The sequence below is a fragment of the Eumetopias jubatus genome, unplaced genomic scaffold (genome assembly GCF_037043125.1).
Source record: "Eumetopias jubatus isolate StellerSeaLion01/CBP00866 unplaced genomic scaffold, mEumJub1_p1.0 scaffold_6, whole genome shotgun sequence".
In the NCBI taxonomy this organism is placed as follows: Eukaryota; Metazoa; Chordata; class Mammalia; order Carnivora; family Otariidae; genus Eumetopias; species Eumetopias jubatus.
In genome coordinates, this window is record NW_028274812.1 from 116,264,379 (window position 1) to 116,286,436 (window position 22,058).

A 22,058-nucleotide genomic window follows, 5' to 3' on the forward strand; every position below is an offset into this window, starting at 1 on the left:
TATACTTTGTACAGATAGTCTTAGAACGTCAAAGCTGAAAAGTACCCAAGCAACGATCTAAACAAACTTCATCTTACACACGAGGAAACTGAAGTCCCGGGCCAGGGGTCGGCAAACTTTTTCTGTAAAGAGCCAGAGAGTAAATAGTTTCGATTCTGTAAGCCATATGGTCTCTGCTGCAACTGTTCAACTTTGTCACTGTAGCACAAAAGCGGCCATAGACAATACATAAACAAACGTGTGGTTGTGTTCCGATAACACTTTATTTATAGACATTGAAATTTGAATTTTACATTATTTTTCACACACTACAAAAATACTGTCCTTTTGATTTCTGCCATTTAAAAATGTAAAAACCATTTTTAGCGGGCTATACAGAAACAGATGGTAGACTGGATCTGGCTCTTGGGCCATGGTTTGCTGACCCCTGTCCTAGGCCACTCTGACACCCAAGTGTAGTAACACTCTGCCTGCCGCGTTATACCTTATTTGCTATTTGCTCTATCCATCTACATCAAAGACTCAGATCTGCTTCACCATAAAGTGTACAATCTGTTAAAGTGTCTTCTAAATTTTAGGAGTAAATATTAAGATCTATCAGAAACATATGCCAGGCCACAACTGAAAGAACATCGATGTAATGCCATATTGTACACTAAATAAAAAACAATCAACATAAAAATAAAATAAATTTGAGAAACTCACTAAATTTGAAAAATAGGCTTTATTTTAACCAGTGGTATTGTATGACATCCTATATGGCATAACTGATTACAGCCAAGTTCATGAATACAAATAAAATAGCAGTTTCCCTCATTCTCTCTTTTGCTTTCTGTTCAGAGAAATCAGGAGATGGGAGCATGATGCTCAGAAACCAAGGAGCTCTTCCACGGGCTCCAGCTGAGTCCAGGCTCCCGGAACATTCAGCCTCCTAATGCATATACAATCACATGTGCAAAGACCTTTATGAAAAAATATTCAGAGCAGTATTTCTGTAGGAAATCACACTAGCATTTACAACCCAACATGGCGGATAAAATTCATCTTGCTGTGGACTGTGAGGATTTGAACTGCATATAAAGGAGATGAGGCCTTTGCGTTCATTTTCCTTTAAAGAGGGGGAGAATCCCAGGTGAGACGCAATCACCGTCAGCCTGCCTCCTTCCTTCTTGCTCCAGTTGACTCAGGGGTCCTACCTCATCCCTCTGGAGCGCATGTACCACTGCACTGTGATAGAGAAACGGATATACCTTGTCCCAAATACAAGATTTTGTCACACAGCTAATAGTGGAAGTGGCTTTACACTTTCTTATTTCACAAGAGGTTTAAATACATGGGCCCTTATGTAGCACAAGACGTTTGCAATTCAGAAAATTATGAAAACAACTCTTCTCCACCCCTGAGGATATTTCATCTTTATAAAGTTGAAAATACAAAATATTAGAATAATTTGCCCTTTCTCCCATCAAAAGGAATCACATTCTCAAAGGATTCCTGCAATATACAAAATTCTGAAACAAAATTTATCTCTCCCCAAACCAAGACCAAGAAGTCAATGTTAAGCTGCCAAGAAGACCCTTTTCCAAAGAAGGGTGGAAAAGACACCTCATTACTTTTTTTAATAACCATGTTTAGACAAAGATAGCAAAAGGAGTTTCTGGCCTTATGACCTTTTATTGTTCACTTTGATTTTCAGCATTTCTTAGCATTGGCTATTGGGAGTGAAGACAACAACTGTTTTTCAAAGTCTGAGATATTCCCGGGAAAAGCCCTGATCTTTCCCGTGATGGCTCCCCAAAAATAGTTTGTCGAAAACCAGATGGCAAGAATGAAAATGCTATACACCCATCTGTTCCATTTCTTCATAGTTTTCACATCAAAAGCACCTGGAGTATCAATTGTGTTCAACACAAAATAGCACTGGGGCTGGAGAGAGGATGATGTCACCTGCCCGTGGCATCAGCCGAGGTGATGTGGGCTCTGAACTACCCAAGACGTCTTCACTGGCAAACCTGCCTGGCACCAGGGCCTCCCGAAGAGAACAGACAAGCAGCTGTGCATGCTCAAATAGCAAGACGTGCAAAACACATCGTCACTCTGCTGGGAATAAAGAGCACACAGGAAGTACACTGACAGCAAGAACCGGCTTCTGCCTGCTGGGGCTACTACGCAAGAAACCTTTGCACTGGAGGTGGGGGGGGCAAGCGGGGGGGAGCACACACACGCATGCGCACACATGCACACACGCCACTGCCAAGGGCTCCCTGGTTACTTCTGGTTCGCCGGCGGCCGGCCGACGGCCTGACTGCTTGCCTGGCTCAGCACGCCACCTCCAGCGCTGTCTGAACTATCTACACTTTCTTCTCTCCTCTTAAGGCACAAGCATATTTACAGTTTCGGACATACCTGCTGAGTTCTGAGAATCATACTAAGCAAATCAATCACAGACTAGTGCACAGAAGCCAGTTGGTCCTTTTTGGCCGCGTGCCGTCGCTAGGGATGACTTTCGAAGCAGCCAGAAAGTGCGCGCCCTCTCTCTGTGCCACTATAGGATGTAGGTGGGTCTACACCCCCCCCACCTCAAGGCAGGGCTGTGGGAAAGGCCAAAATGGCAAAAGCATGACTGGGATCTGGGCCGTTTAATGTTTTTTCTTTTGCACGTAACAAACCCTAACAAGATGGTAGCTCTTGCCTGCCTGGGCTGACTCTCACAACGAGCAAGCAGGGGCTGCCCCACAGCTTCTGTGACTCCAAGGAAAGTCACTGTGATCATAGTTTCCCTCCCACAAAGACAGACACATGCACACGACAGAAGCACACACATACACACATACACGCGCGCGCACACGCGTACACACACCCCTTCCACCATGGAGGAAATCTCTGCAACAAGAGGCACTTGAATGATATTTGGAGAGTTCCCATGAAAAGGCCTTCCCCTCACAGTGAAGTGGGATCAACAAAACAGAAACCAGGTGCTCAGGATTCCATCTCTTCTTGGTCAAGGGGTGGTGGCACAAAGCTGATGACTTCATCGTAGGTCAGGCCTAAAAATCAGGAAGGAAAAGCAGGACGTGAGAGTTTAGACTATGCTCTTCACTGACAGGTACTCCAACTTCTAAGCTCAAGGTCCTTCCCTCCTGTCCAGGCCAGTGGTCTGATGGACTACTTCAAATAACCACCTCACTGCTTATGTGTGATATCCTAAGGGAACATGTGATTACACAGAAGTTCAAGGACACAAAAAAGAACTATTTTTACTTACTTGTTTCATTCAGCAGTGCCTCCTTTTTAAGGCTCTCTGGAGAAGGTGCTCAAGAATAACAGAGCACTTCTACAAGCTACAGCAACAGCTAATTCTGGCTTTAGGGATCTACCTAGAATTCTGAATGTATGTTTTATGGAAAGAATTTGAAGTTGGACATAAAGGAGACACAGGTTCCATTTCTGGCTGTGTCCCTAACTAGGTCTAAGGTAAGAGACAAGAATAAACTATCAATTGTAAAACTGTAATTCTAGAGTTCTATCGATTGTAAAACTATAAAAATACCTTATTCCCTACTTATCTCCAACAGATGTTGTAAATGCAGATTCTGAGAACCTCGAAGCTCTATACAGATGTAAGGGGCTGTGTGTAAAATCAGACCAGACATAAGTACCTCAAAGGTCCAGAGAGTGTCCTCATCTACAACAGACAGTTTCCATGAGAGGAACATATCCATTCTGCATCAGAGACACTAGTTACCAGTTTTAACAAGTTGGTTGTAACCAGAAATTCTATTTTCCCACAGCTTTTGGTTAGTGGCTCACCTAAGAAAGATTTTCAAATCTAAGTCCTCACACTAGATGTTAATCCTGCTCTTATGACTTACTTTTCCATTCATCTATAAGGAGGTCCCTGCTTTCAAAGGACTGATCGTAAGGATCAGCCACTGGTTCATCATCAGGATCATGGTACTGAGCAAAATAGGCATGTGCGAGGGCTTGGGCTGCCGTAATTCTCTTGTCTGAATCCAATACAAGCATCTTCTCCAGCAAGTCGACAGCTATCAGTCCCACAGATTGGAAGGAAAAAAAGAGTTTTTAACAACTTAGCCAAAAAATTAGGCCTTATTAAGCAAACACACAGTTTTGAGTCTTCATACTGAACAAAGAATTCTCCCCCCATGTGTCTGCTCTAGGAAACATTATCCCTTTTCTTCTTTATATGTGTGTGTGCATGTGCGTGTGTATGGATGTGTTTTATATTAAGAATACATTACTAAAGAGCAATTTTTAAAAATAACTGAGACTCTGAACAAGCTTTTGTGGAACATCAATGTCAAACTGCTACCATGTAGTCAAACCGTGTCAAAAGGAAAGCCTAGGGGCGCCTGGGTGGCTCAGTCAGTTGGGCGTCTGCCTTTGGCTCAGGTCATGGTCCCGGGGTCCTGGGATTGAGCTGGTGTGTGGGCTCTCTGCTCAGTGGGGAGTCTGCTTCTCCCTCTCCCCCTCCCCCCACTCATGCGTGCACACGTGCTCTCTCTCAAATAAATGGATAAAATCTTTAAAAAAAAAAAAAAGGAAAGCCTATAACCAAAGTAACCTAGAAAAGGTAAGCAGGGTGGTTTTTAAATTTTTTTTTGTCTCCCTATGCTGTTTATTTACTAACATAACACAATGAATATTCATCAAAAGGATCTTCCAACAATGAACAAATTAGGGTTTTACATGGTGTGTGGGCAAGACATGGTATTTGGATAAAAGAAATACAAAATTTTCGCTATGAAAAATTTCAATATACAAAACAATAGTACAGTGAATAGTCATATGCTCACCACCCATACCCAACAATTAACATTATTTATTTTTCTATCTGTCTAACTGTGTTTTTTGCTGGACCATTTTAAAATAAAATGATAGACACTTTACCCCAAAATATTTCAGCATAAAGACATCTTTCTATATAATCACAAAACCATCATGTCTGACAACTGAATAATTCTCAAATATCATCTAAGATCCAGTTTATGTTAAAATTTCTCCAATTATCCCAAAGTTGTCTTTTATAACTGGTTTCTTCAAACCAGGATCCAATTAAGGGTCACACGCTACATCTGATTGGGTTTCCTAGGATGAAAAGTACAATGTCCTAATAACCAATACCTTGATGAGGAATAAGATCAGGGGTAAGGAAAAGATTCCTCTAAGATCTTGACAGATAGAAGTACAAACACTATATCAAAGGGCAATTCAAGTCTTAATTCATGTTTTGAGAATAATAGTCAAACATGAAGTTCGTGACTGACAAAACACAGCTGTCATTATTTATATCGTTGGTGTGTTCCTACTCAGTTAATATGCTGGGCACAAGTTCGTGGTCAGTAACACCATGTTCTGTCTGCAAGAAGAAACTCTTTGTATGACGCCACTGTTTGGCAGTGAGCTGTTAAGCATGTTTAAATTCTGAGAACTGCAGTGCTGAGCACCAGATGGCCCAAAGCCTCCATTCAACTCATTGGCGGTCTGTATTGCTAAGTGGTATCCAGTTCTTTTGAATGTTTAAATGTCATGACTCCAGAGAAGGATGGATATGACCTAAATAAGCTGCTGGGACACACATATGCCCCCCCCCCCGGCCCCGAAAAATGAGTTAACAAATCTCTTGGAGTTGGTTAACAGGAAGTCAAACAGCGAGCACTGCCAGGTCTGAAATATGAACTGATTTGATGAAAATACATTCAGAACAGAGCGACAGACAAGAAAGCTACCAGCATACAGCATAATTTCCCAACATCCTAGAGTATTTACAACTCAAACAGAGCTGTCACAGATCCTTGAACTAGATAATACAGTTCAAATAAATCCTACAAAGCCAATGGGAGCGTACATACCGGGGCAGATGCAAACCTAAACCAACTGCATAAAATTCTGTATATACCCCTGATGAGTTTGTGGACTCATTTTTGGATGTGAGAGTGGCCCAGCTGAGATCTGGCCTACTTACAATCTCCAAGGCTGACAAAGACTCACCCAGGACTGCCCAACATCTCAAAGAATGTGAGCATCTCTGCTCTTGTAAGAATTATCACAGTAACACTGAAATCACTCTCAATGATCACTATGGATGAAGTACTTAAAAAGGGAAAACCACTTAGCTTTCACTACAACTTCTGAAGACGGCATCATGACTATCAGCTCTCAAAGGATAAAACTAAACCTGAAACACAGCTGCCGGGACCAAGCAGAGGGATGACCCACTGAGAGATTTTAGAACATGCCAATATAACACAATCTTCAGGAAAGTGAGAAGCTTGATTATACTATTATCATAGCATGGCCTCCCTCCCTTTCTCATAGGGAGGCCTGGTCTGATTTTTCCGTGTCTTCTGTTAAATGGCCCGGTCTACTGCACAATCCTCGAATCAGGGAAGTGGGGTCTCAGGCAATGCCACTGCTAGGGGCCAACCAAAGCACATATTCGCCCCCAAATTTAAGGAATAAATCAACTCCCTTCTTAGCCAAGGCAGTACATGTCCCACAGCTACCCCTGTCACATCCCTCTGCCGAGGATCCCAGAAGTGATGGTGGCCGGAAGGAATATGGAGCCATTCCTTAAAGTCTGAGGTGGCAAATTCGCCCCGCAAAGAAGACAGAATGGTTAATTAAGTCCCTGGGGGGGCAGAAGAAGAGGAGGAGAAAGGAAAAGTGCACAAGGACGGCAGGACCTGTGGCACTGGGCAGCTACAGGCAGTGCAGGGCACACTGCAGGGAGCTCCTGGGGGGGTCCTCTAAACCCCCATTTGCTCCAGTTGTTTCTGCCCTTGGCTTGGGACACCACAAAACTGCAGCAGTTGTCCAGTCATAGGCTTTCCTCTGTACCTCCTTCTTCCTGTGCCCCTCGATCTTTTCTCCCAACATCCCCACTACTTGCTCTCCTTTCTTCACCATACAAGCTCATTTCTTCCACCAAATTCTAGGATCATATAAATATATACACATAACACATGATTAAAAAACCTGACAACACAAACATAGGTAATAAATAGCATTACTTACCACCTCCTAGGATTTAATTAATGGTACCCTATTTAATCAAAAGGAAAAACTCCTCTTTAATTTCCCAATTTATGTTACTAACAATTCAGTATTCATGAGGTGAGGATATGATCAACTTACCCAAGGGATTGGCGCCAATAAATACATTTGCAAAGTTCATTTTTGGCATCTGGGTCAAAGACTGAATGTAGTTTCTTGCCTGTAAAAATAAAAGGTTTTGAAAATGGCTTTGTTCAATAATGTTACTGCTCCCAGAGAGTTCGGTCCTGCCAAGGAACAAGTGTTAACTGACAAAGTCTGCTAGTTTCAATGTTTATGATTGTCTTTGATATTCAATTAAAAGATTTCTCTCTTACTGCCATCTTAACTTCCTTATGTATAACCAGCACTTTTGTTTATTCTGGCTATCTCTCACAGTTACATTTCAAGTGAAGGAGAATGCTAAGCAATTAAGTTCCCTTTTATTAGCTTTCCAATCAAAGGATCAAAAGGATCATTAAAAAAAAAAAAAATGAGGCCAAGGTATCTAAGGAGTTGCCCTTTCTGAGACAGCCTTCCTAGAAAGCTAAAATTAGCACAGGGATCGGTACTCCTAAAGAAAGTCTAGGACCAGCAGGCTTCTCATGGTGCTGATCTCAGTAGGTACTCTTAGTTTGTTAAAAGGGTATCAATGTTAAACCTTGCTAACAAAGTAATCTTGGTAATAAGAAAGTAAACATAAGCTTAGTATATTATTCTAAAAGTCTTGAACACATTTTAAAAATACTAAAACAACTCGGTAAGAATGATGAAGAATAGTGGATTATGTTACGTGGCCTATGCAGAAATATTTCCCCTACCACTTAGAAGCTATGTCTTCTTATGCAAGTCTCAACCAACGTATCAGTGACCTTATCTGCAAAATATTAGTATTAGGTATTAGTATTTGGCTTGCCTGTAATGTCATACGGTTATTGCGATATTCAAATAAGATAAAGCTCACGAAAAAGCTTCAAACTAAAATTCTGACACAAACCACATTTATATTACTAGTTGTCTTAAGTTTGGTCCCTATGGTGGAACAGGCTTGAGTTTGAATCTTGACTTTATCACTTTGGGCAAGTTACTTATTCTCTTTAAGGCTTGAGTTCCTCTTCTGTAAAATGAGATTTACAACGCCTACTTCAGAGCTTCAGTGAGGACTGGAGATAACAAACCAATACTTCCTTAGCACAGTACTTGGTGCAGAGTGAGAACTCAACATTAGCTGCTTTCCCCGTTGCCTTTAGAAAGTTTGCTCTCACTCCCTAAGGGTGTTTCAACTTCACAATTTCTGAACTCTACTCAAAGGAACTTAAGGTGTCAAATACTTTTAAGGACTGATAGCTCTACCAAGGCAAACCCAAAAACTGGTCCTGAGAATAATCATGTAAATACAAGTGTACTCATAAATGTGTACTTCAGATTTAGGTATTAAACCGTGTCTATGACCTTCCCTGTTTCAAAACATAAATCCCACTATCAGTCCATCTGAATAGTTGAGATAAAACTTCTTTGAATCTATCTTAACCACTTCCTTAAAATTCCTGTTTTAATACAGCTCAGCTCAACAGTAAAAGTGTGTGTGTGTGGGTGTGTGCACACACAAGCCTAGAAAAAGTTCTGATTACTACGGCAACTTCCCCTTCTTAGTCACTCTATGTGCAGCAAGCAGGAGAGGTCTGCTTTGGTTGAGAATCTTTCCAATCTGAAAAGAAAGTTCTCAGAATTGAATATCCACATGTCTGTAATCCCTTCCTACTTGAGCATGTAGATAAAAGGATCAAGGGAAGACAGAGGTAAGAGAGACCTGTCTCATGCAGAGAACAGTCATCCCTCTAATAAAATTAATAAAGGTAAATTTAAAAACTACCTGGATATAGCTGAAATAGAAACAACACTGCTGGGAAGGGCCTCTGTGATGCCAACTTGGCTCCCAAAAAGATGAAAGGCATCTTGGAAAGAAGGGCCCCAACCATCTCTGATTATAAAACTAGTGTTAGATTAAGTAGTAAGAACTGGTAAAGAAGACATTTAACCCTATATAAGTGTTCATATTTATTCCATATTATTTGTATATTTTCTTTTAAATATAGTTATTTATTAGTGTTGGATATTTTATAGACTTGTTTTTTATCTTGAAGAATTCTCTTTTGGTCATTATAAAAAACTGATGAATAGGAAAGCATCCTAATGGCCCTCAGTTCAATATACTTCCAGCCTACAGTCATCAGATGCTAACATGCCACAACAGCCTCTTGAGCACTAAATTCATAAAACCCAAATATAAAAGTAGTATCATTTTCTATTTACAAGCCTATAAATTATATTCTCAATCCAGAGGACTGGATGACATTTTATCCCAAATGTGAGCATCCTGCAATAGCACAGAGGCGGTCATCACCTTAGTAGCCCTCAAGGCCCATGCAAGCACTCAGTGACATTAAAAACCACGTTGGTTATATATACAGTGGCAACAAAATGAGAATGTGGCCTTCTGAATTGGATATCCCTATCCAGTCTGTTTGTTCTCACCTCATGGCTTGGCATCCTGTTAATGAGATAAGCAGGGGGGGTCCCCGTCAGACGCATAATCTGCTGAAGCTGGTTAATATCTTAGATGCCTAGTCAAGGGCATTGTTAAACACACAGTGCAAAAAAATAACTTTCAACTCAAGTTCTTAAGAAGGCCAAAAAAGCCACCCCCAAACGAACAAAAAAACCCACTCCCCACCCATCCCATCCCCCCCCACAGGCCAGGGCCCAAGGCTGCATGTGAAAGCACACTTCTGTGGAATGGCATGAGAGTTTACTAGGCATGCAGCCAGTAACTGGCCATGCAGATAAGGAAAATTATTTTCCTTTAGTTTTAGCATCATCTTTAAGATTAAATATTTAGGCTCCCTGGAAAGAGACTGCCCTTGATCCAGGATGCCAGCCAGAGAACTGTTTTCAAGTACTGATGGCCAAAACCTGCTTGCTTGGGGAATAAATGGAGATGATTCAGAAAATTTTGATTCAGCTCTGGACAAAACAAAATTTTTCAATATATCCATTCAAGGAAGAGGTTAAATTTTCGTGGCACAGGTTCTGGTAACTCTCCATGGCACCATCCCTCCAAAGGTTAAGACATGGGTGGGTGTGTGAGCTGATAAGCAATGCCAAGTTTCAAAGACATTAGTAGTGGTACATTTATAAAACATGCCACACACACACAGTGGTGATGAAGAAAGAGGAGACATGGGGCAAAGTTAGAAGCTAATGGCAAAGACAAAATAGGCTGCTAATGGTATTAGAGCATGCCACAGTGATTTCTTCCACAAGTCTCTAACAGGTGAACAGGCTGACTTCACTTAATTAACAGCTGGGAGGAAGTCTGCAAACGCTCTGCAATGATCTGACAAGGACGAAACTACTAGGTCTTCCATATGTACAAGCACATATGGAAACAGTATTCCAAACTTCTCTCTTCTTGCTGCCCCCTCAGCTTTAACACAATTCACCCTCCTCCAAAATGTTATATGAACTGGTTTATCATGTGTTCCTATTAAAGGAGCAGTGATGGGATTTTTAAAATCAATGCAATTCAATAAAAATCTTTCTATATTCCCTTTCTTCTTAAACTATTAATTCCTTCCTCCGGTTGTAGCAGCATCTTCAATGAGCACCCTGGTCAGGCAATCACACTTCTCTGTGGCTTCCTTCAGTAATTTTTCACATTTACTCATCCTCTGAACTCAAATTCCCTCGTGGTCAGAGGACTACAAATATATGTTGAAGGCTGGCCGGCAGGAGAGAGCTGGGACCATGAGCTCCATCTTGCCTTTCACACTCCTTACACCCAAAGACAGAGGCCAGCAAATTCAAAAGGTGGCATGAAGCCCTTTTACCATTCTCTCAACAAAGTTTAGATTTACCTTTAAACAAATTACATAACCAATAGTACTTTGCATGCCAAGAAATACAACAAAAGGGGCTCACTAAGTAAACCAGCAATAGCAGAATACCAGTTGGGTTTTAAAATCTTAGAATCCTGCCACCTCTCTCCTCTTTCTTGGGAACAATACTTGGCCTGTGCATTTTCTATTTTTGTCTCCTTTAGCCAAAGGAGACAAAATTATTATATCCCCCTCCTGTCAGGAGGCTAGGAAGAATATATGTCTAGAGAAAAATGGGAGTCAGTGAAAGGGCTTTTGCTTTCTTAATATGATTTTTTTTTGTTGTTCTTTCACTGATTACTATAGGTACTGGGTCACTAACCAAAACAGTCCTCTCTCCTGAGCTGCCATGACCTATTTATCATCCCCTTTCTCACAGTATATCCCAACTTGTTCTCAATCAGCCCATTATTGCATTTTCTTACAATGCCCTATTTATTGATTGAATTTCTACATAAATGATGGAATCTGTATGTTAACTAACTAGAATTTAAATAAAAATTTGAAAAGAAAAAAAATGATGGCATCACTACCTTACTACTTTTCAGGAGTGATAAAAATAGCTATTGGGTTTCTTTTATTACATTCCCTCACTAATGAATTTTTCTTTCAATTTTTAAAATCCTTAAACAATTTTACTCACCTGGCTTTGTTATTTACACACCATGTGTCCCACACAAATCATGTGCTTTTTAAGATAAACTGGTACTTGGACAGTATTACTAACATCAAATTAATCTTGTCTACCATTTAAACCCCCTTTATCCACTTGCCATCACCAGGTAGGAAAAAACAAAACAAAACAAAAACCCTTTCTTATTCCTATACTCAATACAGCATTACTGGAGTACGTTCTATATTCTGGTAGTCCATTTTATTATGCCCAACTCTAGAGCCGTTTAAATGTATGATGTGCCCTATTTCACATAAGATAAAGAGATCTCATTATTAGGCTGGGCACTGATGTTTCTTTCCTAAAAATAAATGATGGATTAATAATAAGTAAATAGTATATTACCCATTCTTTTTCTTTTAGAGATTCTTGTGACTAATAGCACACACCTCTAGGGCAGATGGTTGGGCAGGGGAGAGGGGACTGAGAAGGAGCTGCTAGTGGCCATATCCAGACAGGGAATGAATTTACTATCCTAGTCTCATTAGTACTATTGGTAAATAAACTAAACTTCCTCCCACCCCACTCCCTTGCCTCCATGTTTTCTGTATTACCAGTCTTCCTAAGCACATGCATTTAAAACAAGAAAGCACCATCCTCTCTAAGCAGCATTCCTTATCTTCTTTGATTCACTCTATCCAGCTTCTGCATTTCATAAGGCAAAAGAAAGCACTCCTTTGGGTTGACATGGTGGTCAGTAACTCTGACAATGACTTTCAAAATAGTGTGCAATCGCATGAGATTCAAGTTTAGAGATCATGTTATAAGAACATCTGAGATCTATGCTCAGCTCTGCCAAGTGACTCAGTGCATGACTCAGGCAAGTCACAGCTTTCTGTGCTTTTCCTTCTCATCTTAAATAAATAAATGAAACAAAATAATAGAGCCAGTACAGTTTCTTACATCCCTCAAAGGTGAAATTCATAAATACACTGGGCTTTGTGGTCTTTTAATGGAAATGTATCAGAAACATACCAGATGATAATATATTTTATAAGGGAGATGATGAACCATTCAAACTCACCTGTTCAAGCCTGCCTCAAGCCACCCAGCAGTCCTTCCAACTGGGCAAAGGGACCCCTTCAGTCAGAATGCTGGGAGGAGAATTCAGGAAGGCACAACTGGAGCTTGGCTCCACAGCTCTTTTTCCCTTTTAGTCAACTGCCTGGCAGCAGACAGAGGGGAAAAGGGAGAAAGGCTGAGCTTTCATGATTTCTCTCTTGTCTCTGGCCCCAGAAAATGACCAATAGCAGGAAATTGGAGCCAAAGTAAGCCAGAGTCACATTCCCATGGCTTCTCTCTAGATCCCTGCTTAGAGGCAGGAAAGCATTAGCTCCAAAGCGTTTTCTCAGGTTATTCAACTTGTAATTACAAAGGCAGGCTGTGGGAAGAAGGATTTACAAGTCTGCTCCAGTGGATGTGAGGTATCAGGACTGGTCTGGAGACAGGGTGGAGAGGTGCCCCTGTTGGGAATAGACAACTTATACAAGATGTGTGAGTTGTCTATTCTAAAACAGTAAAAAGCAGTAACTTCTGGAAAAGGGCAGTAGCGTGGATACAATGCACACTTCATTCTTGTAGTGAAGCTAGACTAATACGTGGTAAAGCTCATGCTCTGAGAACACACACTAACCGAAAAGTAAAAAGAACTCAAGTATATGTGAAACTTCTGAGAAAGATGATGTAAGGGCTTGATAACAGAGACATCTGTTCCTTTAATCTCTTGGAATGAGTTAGAATCTCAAATCATTTACTGGGATACTACTGCCCAATACAAGCTCTCATGATCTAATATGCCAATAGAGAGCAAAACACACTCATGCATGAGGGCAGATGAGTGCATGTACACACACATACACACACACACACACACACACACACACACACACACCTCATCCTGAAAGTCAGCACAAAAGGGCACACATGCTTACAAACATACCCAGGGCAAAGTACAGATTGATGGAAGGCAAGTGGCAGAGGCTCCCAACAGGGCAGATAATTACAATCAAAGCATCAACTCACAGACTCTGAGGAGATTTTCTTCAAAAGATCAGCCCCTGGGGTTCCAACGAGTCTTAAAATGAGCTTCAACTGATCAATATCTAATGGTGGACTATAAAGGAAAATGTTGGGACAAAATAAAAATAAAAAACAAACAACAAACAAAACAAAACAAATACCCCAATAACAAAAATTAAAAACCCCAAACCAGGCCAAAACGGTGAATTCATCTAGATCAAGGCTTCTGCAGGATGGTCACTCCAAGTAGAACATGCTCCACCTGTACAAAGACTCAGAACGCTGCCACACACATATCCGATTTATATTCATTTTGTGTATCTGTCAACATCACTTATCAGTAAAGCGAAGTGACTTTAACTGGGTACTTAGCTGCCAAAGACAGCAGGTGAAAACACAAAAGCTTTACTCAGTCCACAACAACCTCCTCACCTTCCACCAAAGCATCAGTAGTCAGTTAAGCAAAGAGCACTGGCAAGCAGAGTGCTACAGACAAGAAAAAAGCAGCGGAGCATAGGAGCGAGGGCTAGCCAAGGCCACCTGTGAATATTCCCCGAAGGGTTAGCCTGAGGAGCTTGTCATAGGACAGGAGGCTCCGACTATCCCAGAGCCTAGCCACTTGAGCGAGCCCTCGAGAAATCCTCTCCCTCTGAGCGGTGAGTGACAGTCGGCCAGCAGAGGGCCCCACTCCCCCACTGCAGCGGCATGTTCTTCAGGCGCGCCATCATGAAGCAGAACACAGGAGGCTTCCACCTCACAAGTGCAGTGACAAACCTCACACATCCCAGAGGCTCTCACCAATAGGCTACAATGTCCGAACCATTATGCTGGTAGCCAACTCTTCCATACACGCTCAGAATGTACGTGCATGGATTAACCAGAAGCCAAAAACTTTTCATTTGTTCTTACTGCCATTAATCTTGCCTAAAAAGGAAGTTAAAAGGGGAGAGAAAAAAAGTCATACATACTCTCTATGACAACGTGAGTAGTTTATCTCCATGTCTGTACTGACATTCAGGGGAAAAGGAGGGGAGGAGGACTGTCTTCTGAGGCCCGTCACAAACCCGGTCAGGTTTTTCGCCTTTCAGGTCCTTCTCAACTTCAGGTCTCAGCTTAAACTTCACTTCCTCAGACAGGCCTCCCCCAACACTCTAAATAAGGAAGCCCCCTCTTCCCTGTATTCTCTACCTCCACACGGTGCTTGCAAACATCAAAGTGCTTATCACAATCTAGAGTTACTTTGTCTGCTTTCTGTCACCTCTACGGATCTGTAGCTCCATGAGCGCAGAGGCCACCCTGATTGTGTGTGCCACCTCTCCCCAGCACTTAGCCTTGCCATCTGCTACATGGTGGGCACTCAAAAGACTTGAGGAGAAGATGGAGCAAGATGGAAAGGGAGATGGAAGAAAGGTTTTCTGCTTATGATTACACATATAAAGGTAATACGGCATAACTTAAAAATAATGGCCTCTGCAAACCATAGTTGCCTAAGCTACAGGAATTACTTATGCAATATCACTGGCATCTTGCCCTGTTCTTTTTTTTCCCCCAGATATGAAATTGACTTAAATGGAAGAAAATTCTAGACAGGAGTCAGCAAACCCCAGCCTGCTGCCTGTTTTGAAAATAAAGTTTTATTGGAACACAGCCATGCCTGTTGGTTCATGTGCTGCTTTCACCCCACACAGCAGAACTGAGTAGTTACAATAGAAACCATAGGGTTTTTAAGAAAAAGTTTGCCAAACCCCATCCTAGACCCGAACAACTTGTGTTCTATAGAAACCATGAGAGACTATGGACTCTGAGAAACAAACTGAGGGTTCTAGAGGGGAGGGGCGTGGCAGGATGCATTAGCCTGGTGATGGGTATTAAAGAGGGCACATTCTGCATGGAGCACTGGGTGTTATGCACAAACAATGAATCATGGAACACTACATCAAAAACTAATGATGTAATGTATGGTGATTAACATAACATAATAAAATTAAAAAAAGAAAAGAAAACAAGGATAAATTAGAAACAAGTCCACTCACAGAAATTATTTTTTTTGTAGAGAAGTAGAGAATTTTAACATCTGCAAATGGCAAGAATCAATGTGTTCTGGAGGTTAAAATTTCAATACTGATTCTTAGTTCAAAGTGCTGACAAGAAAAAAAATCTAAAGCATGCATTAATGGGGACAGACTGGGGAGGGCGGATGATTACTGTCTTGCTCTAAAATAATCAAATTAACTATACAACAGTAGAATTTAGTACAGGATCCCCTTTGCCCATTTAAAATGATTCAATTTACAAGTATTCAGTCCCCTCACACTCTTCAGGAACAAATTTAAGTGGGTAGCTATCCCTACCACAAATGAAAACCGACTAGACTGCTTCAACTCTCAAACATGTAGTTTTACAGTGTATGCATTAAAACTAGTCTCTAGAAATAAAGCTGTTGAGATTGGTACTCTCATTTAAGAGACTCCTGACTACTGAAATGAAGAGTCAAGTTTTACACCCCCTCCAGGGATGACAGAAGACTCTGGACTGAGTTTCTTTACTGCCCTAACTTTACTTCAACATATCTGAAGAGTATGCCACCCTCACTACTCACAGTCCTCACTACAGCAAGGAGTTGGGGGACCCCGTGTCTCTCTCCTGCTTCTGCCAGTATGAAACAATTACAGGTCTGAAGAATAAAGTCCCAATTCCTCAGCCCCTCAAGGCCCTCCCTGCTTTGGCATCAAGCTTCTTTTCTAACTCTGCTTCAAACTATTACTCCTTGATGTACTCAATGCTTCAAGGCACCCCAAATATTCTAGACACTGCTCAGTTTCCAGCTTCTTATTTATCCAAGTCATAAACAGAAATAACCTCCATTCCCTGCTCCTATGAAGCCTTTTCTTATTTATTTTTCAAAGTTCTACTCAAACTTGGACTCTGCCATGAAGTCTTTCTGGATATCTTAGGTTCAAAATAATCTCTACTTCTTCTCAATAACTTATTTATACCTCTATTATAGCATTTTTATCACTGTCTTATTTTATAAATAGAGAGTAGGCATTTGTCCCAGTAACTCCTATAACTCACTTTCCACTGAGTATGATCATTCTGTTTTTAGGGACAGCTGCTATTTTATCTCTAGCACCGTCCACAGAGTAGTTCAATAAATACTGGTTGGCTTGAAAAGACTTGCTGTAATATGCTTTTTAACTCAGCTCTGCCTTGCCCTCAAAAACCTATAATGACCATAGCTCTATGGAAACTCTAAATACAAAAAAGTTACGAAAAGTTGTTTCATTTAATATCAGGCCTAAGAAAGTTTCTGAACACTCCATCTGAGGTGTTTACATCATAGAGAGTGTACAAATACAGTGCCATGAGTGTGTAAGGGCTATGGACAAAAAGAATTGCTACAGCATGATAGCCAATACTTAGATTAGTAAACACACAACACAAAATAAAAATCTACTTAGTAGCTAAAAGCACTTGCATGAAGGACGTCAAAGCATGCAGACTTCGGAAGAAATCACCATAGGTTCTCCAAGAGCTGGCAAATCCACTGAAATAAAGGTCAGTCTTCCAATAGTACCAGCTACTGTAAGGTCACTACAATTTGTCCAGGCAGTTAAGGCCAGAAGGAGCTTCAAGTAGCTACATAAGCAGACCAAAGCAAAATTTACCACATTATGACAATTATTTATTTCCATAAGTCATCCTTCATAATTGGTTTAACACCTTTTTCCTAGATAGAAGAAATTTTACTATTAGGTAAAAACGTGTTTTAATAGTCACAATCAACTGTCAAAATTTAAATCCTAGATCTCCTGGTCCTTTCTAAAACAACCACCGAGGCCTAAGATTACTCTTTAGGTTCTCTGTAACAAAAGTAAAAGGGAGAACAAACAGTTAAGGAAATCAACCTAAGAGTACTAGGGTAATTACAGGGAAAGTAAGAGAGGAATATTCTCTTCACTTCTAAGTGTTCTAGGCAACTCCAAGAAAGTGTCCACAGGCCAGAGAGTTGAAGATGAGGAAGAGGACCAGTGGGGCAGGACCTCCCTGCAGCTACTGCTGCAAGTGAGCCGCAGTTTTCAATGAGACAAAACTCATACAGACAAAGCCAGAACATCAAAGTGTGGAGGTAGGAGATCCTCCTGGAGACAGGATGGACTAGAAGACTTAGTCTACTTTCTTCTCTTCTTGGCTGTCACAATAGTCATTTTCACTGTCAACACACAAAAATTCTTAAGGTACTCTAGGTTTGTGGACACATGAAAATTGCAACCTTTTCTGGGAAAAAATTCTGTATTTTCAAGTTGGGAGAAGAAAAGGCAAATAACCTATTGAAATATTTTTCTTCTTCAACATTTATTAGGACACTTGCTTTTAGTGTCTAAAGTAAAACCGTTTTTTTTAAAATGAGAGAGAACAGGGGCGCCTGCGTGGCTCAGTTGGTTGAGCGCTGACTCTTGCTTTCAGCTCAGGTCATGATCTCCGGGTCTTGAAATCAAGCCCCGCATCAGGCTCTGTGCTCGGCGGGAGTCTGCTTGAGATTCTCTCTCTCCCTCTGCCCCTCCCCCACTAAAATTAATTAATTAATTAATTCTAAAATGAGAGAGAACAAGGGTGCCTCACTGCCTCCCTTAGTTGGTGCCGCACTGCAACTCTTGATCTCAGGATTGTGAGTTTAAGCCCCATGCTGTGAGTAGAGCTTACTTTCAAAAAATTTCTTTAATTAAGAAAAATAAAATGAGAGAATATTTGAAACCAGTGACTGCAAGTAAGGGGTAGATGTGACAGGAAGGGGTACACCAGAAGTTTTTTAGCTCTATTGGCATGTTTTATCTCATGATCTGGGAGCTATGAACACCAGTGTTCATTATATTATTGTCTTTTTGTAAGTATTTCATAAAATGTTTGCAAAAATCAAAAGAAGAAATGAATAAAGCAGAATTAAGAAGCAAATTTAATACACTAAGGAAATTCATATGGAGTAAGGCAGCAGCTAATGGCAAGTGGATTATAACCCATCAGCTCCATTATCCTCTAGTTAATATCTTAAAGAGTACCACTTCTATTAAAATGAAAGAAGGAACAAAAGTTTTACACATTTAGGAAATTCATGTGATTACCTAGGAAAGGAAAACCACAGCAAGGAAATGCTGTGATCTCTGGAAGAGAAAACAGTATCTGGTGGGTAACAGAACTGTGAAACTCATTTTCTCTCCTCCTTTAGGCTATAGACTATTAACTGTTAGTAAAACTATTTTCTAACTGGTCATACTTCTCAAAATCAGTTTCCAGCTTTGAAATAAGTTAGCACTAGACCCGATTTTGTAATCCCATATGAATCTGAGAATGGACTTTTCCATTTCTGCAGAAAAGGCTATTGGAATTTTGCTAGAGACTGTGTTGAATTTTTAGGTCACTTTGGGTATTACTGACATCTTAACAATATAAAGTCTTCCTATCCATGAACACCAGATGTCTTACCATTTATTAATAAATAAGAAATAAGTTAGTGCTAGACTCGAAGAGACATTCTTTATCCTCACTCTCTTCTAAATATGAAGTTCTGCTAGCCGTGTCCACTTGCTATACCTAGTCAACTGGGCTTATAAGGCAGGGCTTCATTCTTTACATTAATAATACTATTTTGAGCTAGATGGAAGAAGGGTTCTACACAGTCATAAATGAAAATAGTTTCTAAACTAACAATATATAATTAGCTTTGAGACAAGAATTAGTATTTCTTCCCTTTAGGGGAACTCTAAGGATTATTAACAACCAGTACTAAAAGAATCTCTCAAGGAGGAGACTAATCACAAAAAAAGTGAGAAAAAGGTAGAATAGAAACAAAACTTAACAGAGATCTAAAACTGCACTGTCCAATGTAATACCAATTACATGTGATTAATTACATTTAAATGTCATCTAAATGAAATCTAATAAAATTTGAAATTCAGATTAAAAACACTCATAAAACCATGAATACAAAGGAACTTCTCTGACACGATACTTCCTTGACCAAATAAAGAGCATTTATGAAAAATACACAGCTAAAATCATGGACAGTGGAGACAAACTGAAAACTTTCCCTCTAAGATAAGAAGAGAACAAGGATGCCCACTTCATTACTGCTATTCAACACTGTACTGGAAGTTCCAGCCAGAACAACTGGAAAGGGAGAAGGAAAACCATCTCTATTTGCAGATGACCCAATCCTATGTATAGAAAATACCAGAGAATCTACAAGAAACCTACTAGAGCTAATAAACAATTTGAGTAAAGATGCAGTGCACAAAATCAACAAAAATCAGCTGTGTTTCTACACACCAACAATAAACAACCTGAAAAGGAAATTAAGAGGGGCGCCTGGGTGGCTCAGATGGTTGAGCGTCTGCCTTCGGCTCAGGTCATGATCCCAGGGTCCTGGGATGGAGCCCCACATTGGGCTCCCTGCTCAGCGAGGAGCCTGCTTCTCGAGGAGCCTGCTTCTCCCTCTCCCCCTGCTCATGCTATCTCTCTCTCTCTCTCTCTGTGTCTCAAATGAATAAATAAAATCTTAAAAAAAAAAAGAAATTAAGAAAGCAATTTCAGGGGCGCCTGGGTGGCTCAGTCGGTTAAGCGACTGCCTTCAGCTCAGGTCATGATCCCAGGGTCCTGAGATTGAGTCCCACATCGGGCTCCCTGCTTCGCAGGGAGTCTGTGTCTCCCTCCCCCTTAACCCCCCCACCCGCTTGTGCTCTCTTTCTCTTTCTCTCAAATAAATAAAATCTTTAAAAAAAAAGCATAAAAAATAAAAAAACAAAAGGAAAAAAGAAAGCAATTTCATTTACAATCTTTTATTCTAAAAGAATAAAATACTCAGGAATACATTTAACCACGAAGGTGAAAGATTTGTCCAGTGAAAATTATAAAACATTGCTGAAAGAAATTAAGAACTAATAAATGGGAAGACATCTGGTGTTCATGGAAAGGAAGACTTTATATTGTTAAGATGTCAATAATACCCAAAGTGACCTAAAAATTCAACACGATCTCTAGCAAAAGTCCAATAGCCTTTTCTGCAGAAATGGAAAAGTCCATTCTCAAATTCATATAGGATTACAAAAGACCCTGAAGAACCAAAACAAAAACACTTGACAATGAGAACAAAATTGAAGGATTCACACTTCCTGAATTCAAAACTTACCATATAAAGTTTCAGGAATCAAAATAATGTGGAAATACTATAAGGACAGATATATAGACAAATGGAATAGAGTTAGCTTTTGACAGAAGTGCCAGGCCCATTCAGTGGGGGATAGTCTCTTCAACAAATCGTGCTGAGACCACTGGATTTCCACATGCAAAAGAATAAAGCTGGAACTCTAACCTTACATCATATACAAAACTTAACTCGAAATGGATCAAAGACCTAAATATAAGAGAAACGCATACAATTCTTAGTAGAAAACATAGTAAATCTTCACAACTTTGAATTTGGTAATATATTCTTAGTTATGACATGAGCAACAAAAGAAAAAATAAATTGGAACTTCAAAAAATCAAAACCTTAGTATATCAAAGGACATTATCAAGAAAGTGAACAGACAGCCCAGAGAAGGGGAGAAAATATTTGCAAATCATGTATCTAATGAAGGTTTAATATCCAGAATATATAAAGAACTAAACTCAACAATAAAAAGACCACCCAATTAAAAGATGGGTAATGGACTTGAGCAGATATTCGTCCACAGAAGATATACAAATGGACAATAAACACAGGGACAGATGCTCAACATTATTGGTCATTAGGGAAATACAAATTAAAATTATGAAGAGGTACCACTTTGTACCTGCAATGATGGCTACAATTAAAAAAAGGGGGGAGGAGGAGGAGGAAGGAACAAGTGTTGGTGAAGATGTGGAGAAATTGCTCATACATCATTGGTGGGCAAAAATGGTGCAACTGCTGTGGAAAATAGTTTGGTGGCTCACCAAAAAGCTAAACACAGAATTACCACATGACCCAACAATTCCACTCCTAGATATATACCGCAAAGAATTGAAAGCAGAGACTCAAATAACTGTATGTCAATGTTCATTGTAGCACTAATCATAATTGCCAAAGGTGAAAATAACCCAAGTGTCAATGAACAGATGAGTACATAAACAAAATGGGGCATATACACACAATGGAATAGTATTCAGCCATAAAAAGGAATGAGGTTCTGATAACATGCTACAACGCAGATGAACCTTGAAAACATGGCTAAGGGAAATAACCAAGAAACAAAAGAACAAATATTATGTGATTCCACTTATAAGAAATATCTAGAATAAGCAAATTCAGGAAATAGAAGAGAGGAAACTAGAGGCTATGGGAAAGAAGAATGGGG

At 40.2% G+C, this 22,058-nt stretch overlaps 1 protein-coding gene across 4 annotated transcripts in view; it reads right to left on the reverse strand.

The window, feature by feature from the left end:
- Positions 1 to 705: 705 nt before the first annotated feature.
- MAPK14 (mitogen-activated protein kinase 14) overlaps positions 706 to 22,058 on the reverse strand; it is a 73,084-nt gene continuing 51,731 nt past the window's right edge. For 2 of the 4 annotated variants that reach the window (XM_028120698.2, XM_028120695.2), the window contains exons 9-12: positions 9,592 to 9,671; positions 7,159 to 7,237; positions 3,873 to 4,046; positions 706 to 3,047 (exon numbers count right to left, since the gene is read on the reverse strand). In XM_028120698.2, the coding sequence (XP_027976499.1) occupies positions 2,980 to 3,047; positions 3,873 to 4,046; positions 7,159 to 7,237; positions 9,592 to 9,671 (401 nt within the window). In that variant the 3' untranslated portion in view covers positions 706 to 2,979. Of the gene's footprint in view, positions 3,048 to 3,872; positions 4,047 to 7,158; positions 7,238 to 9,591; positions 9,672 to 13,689; positions 13,770 to 22,058 lie in introns of all 4 variants that reach the window. The other 2 variants (XM_028120697.2, XM_028120694.2) reach the window with 1 other exon arrangement.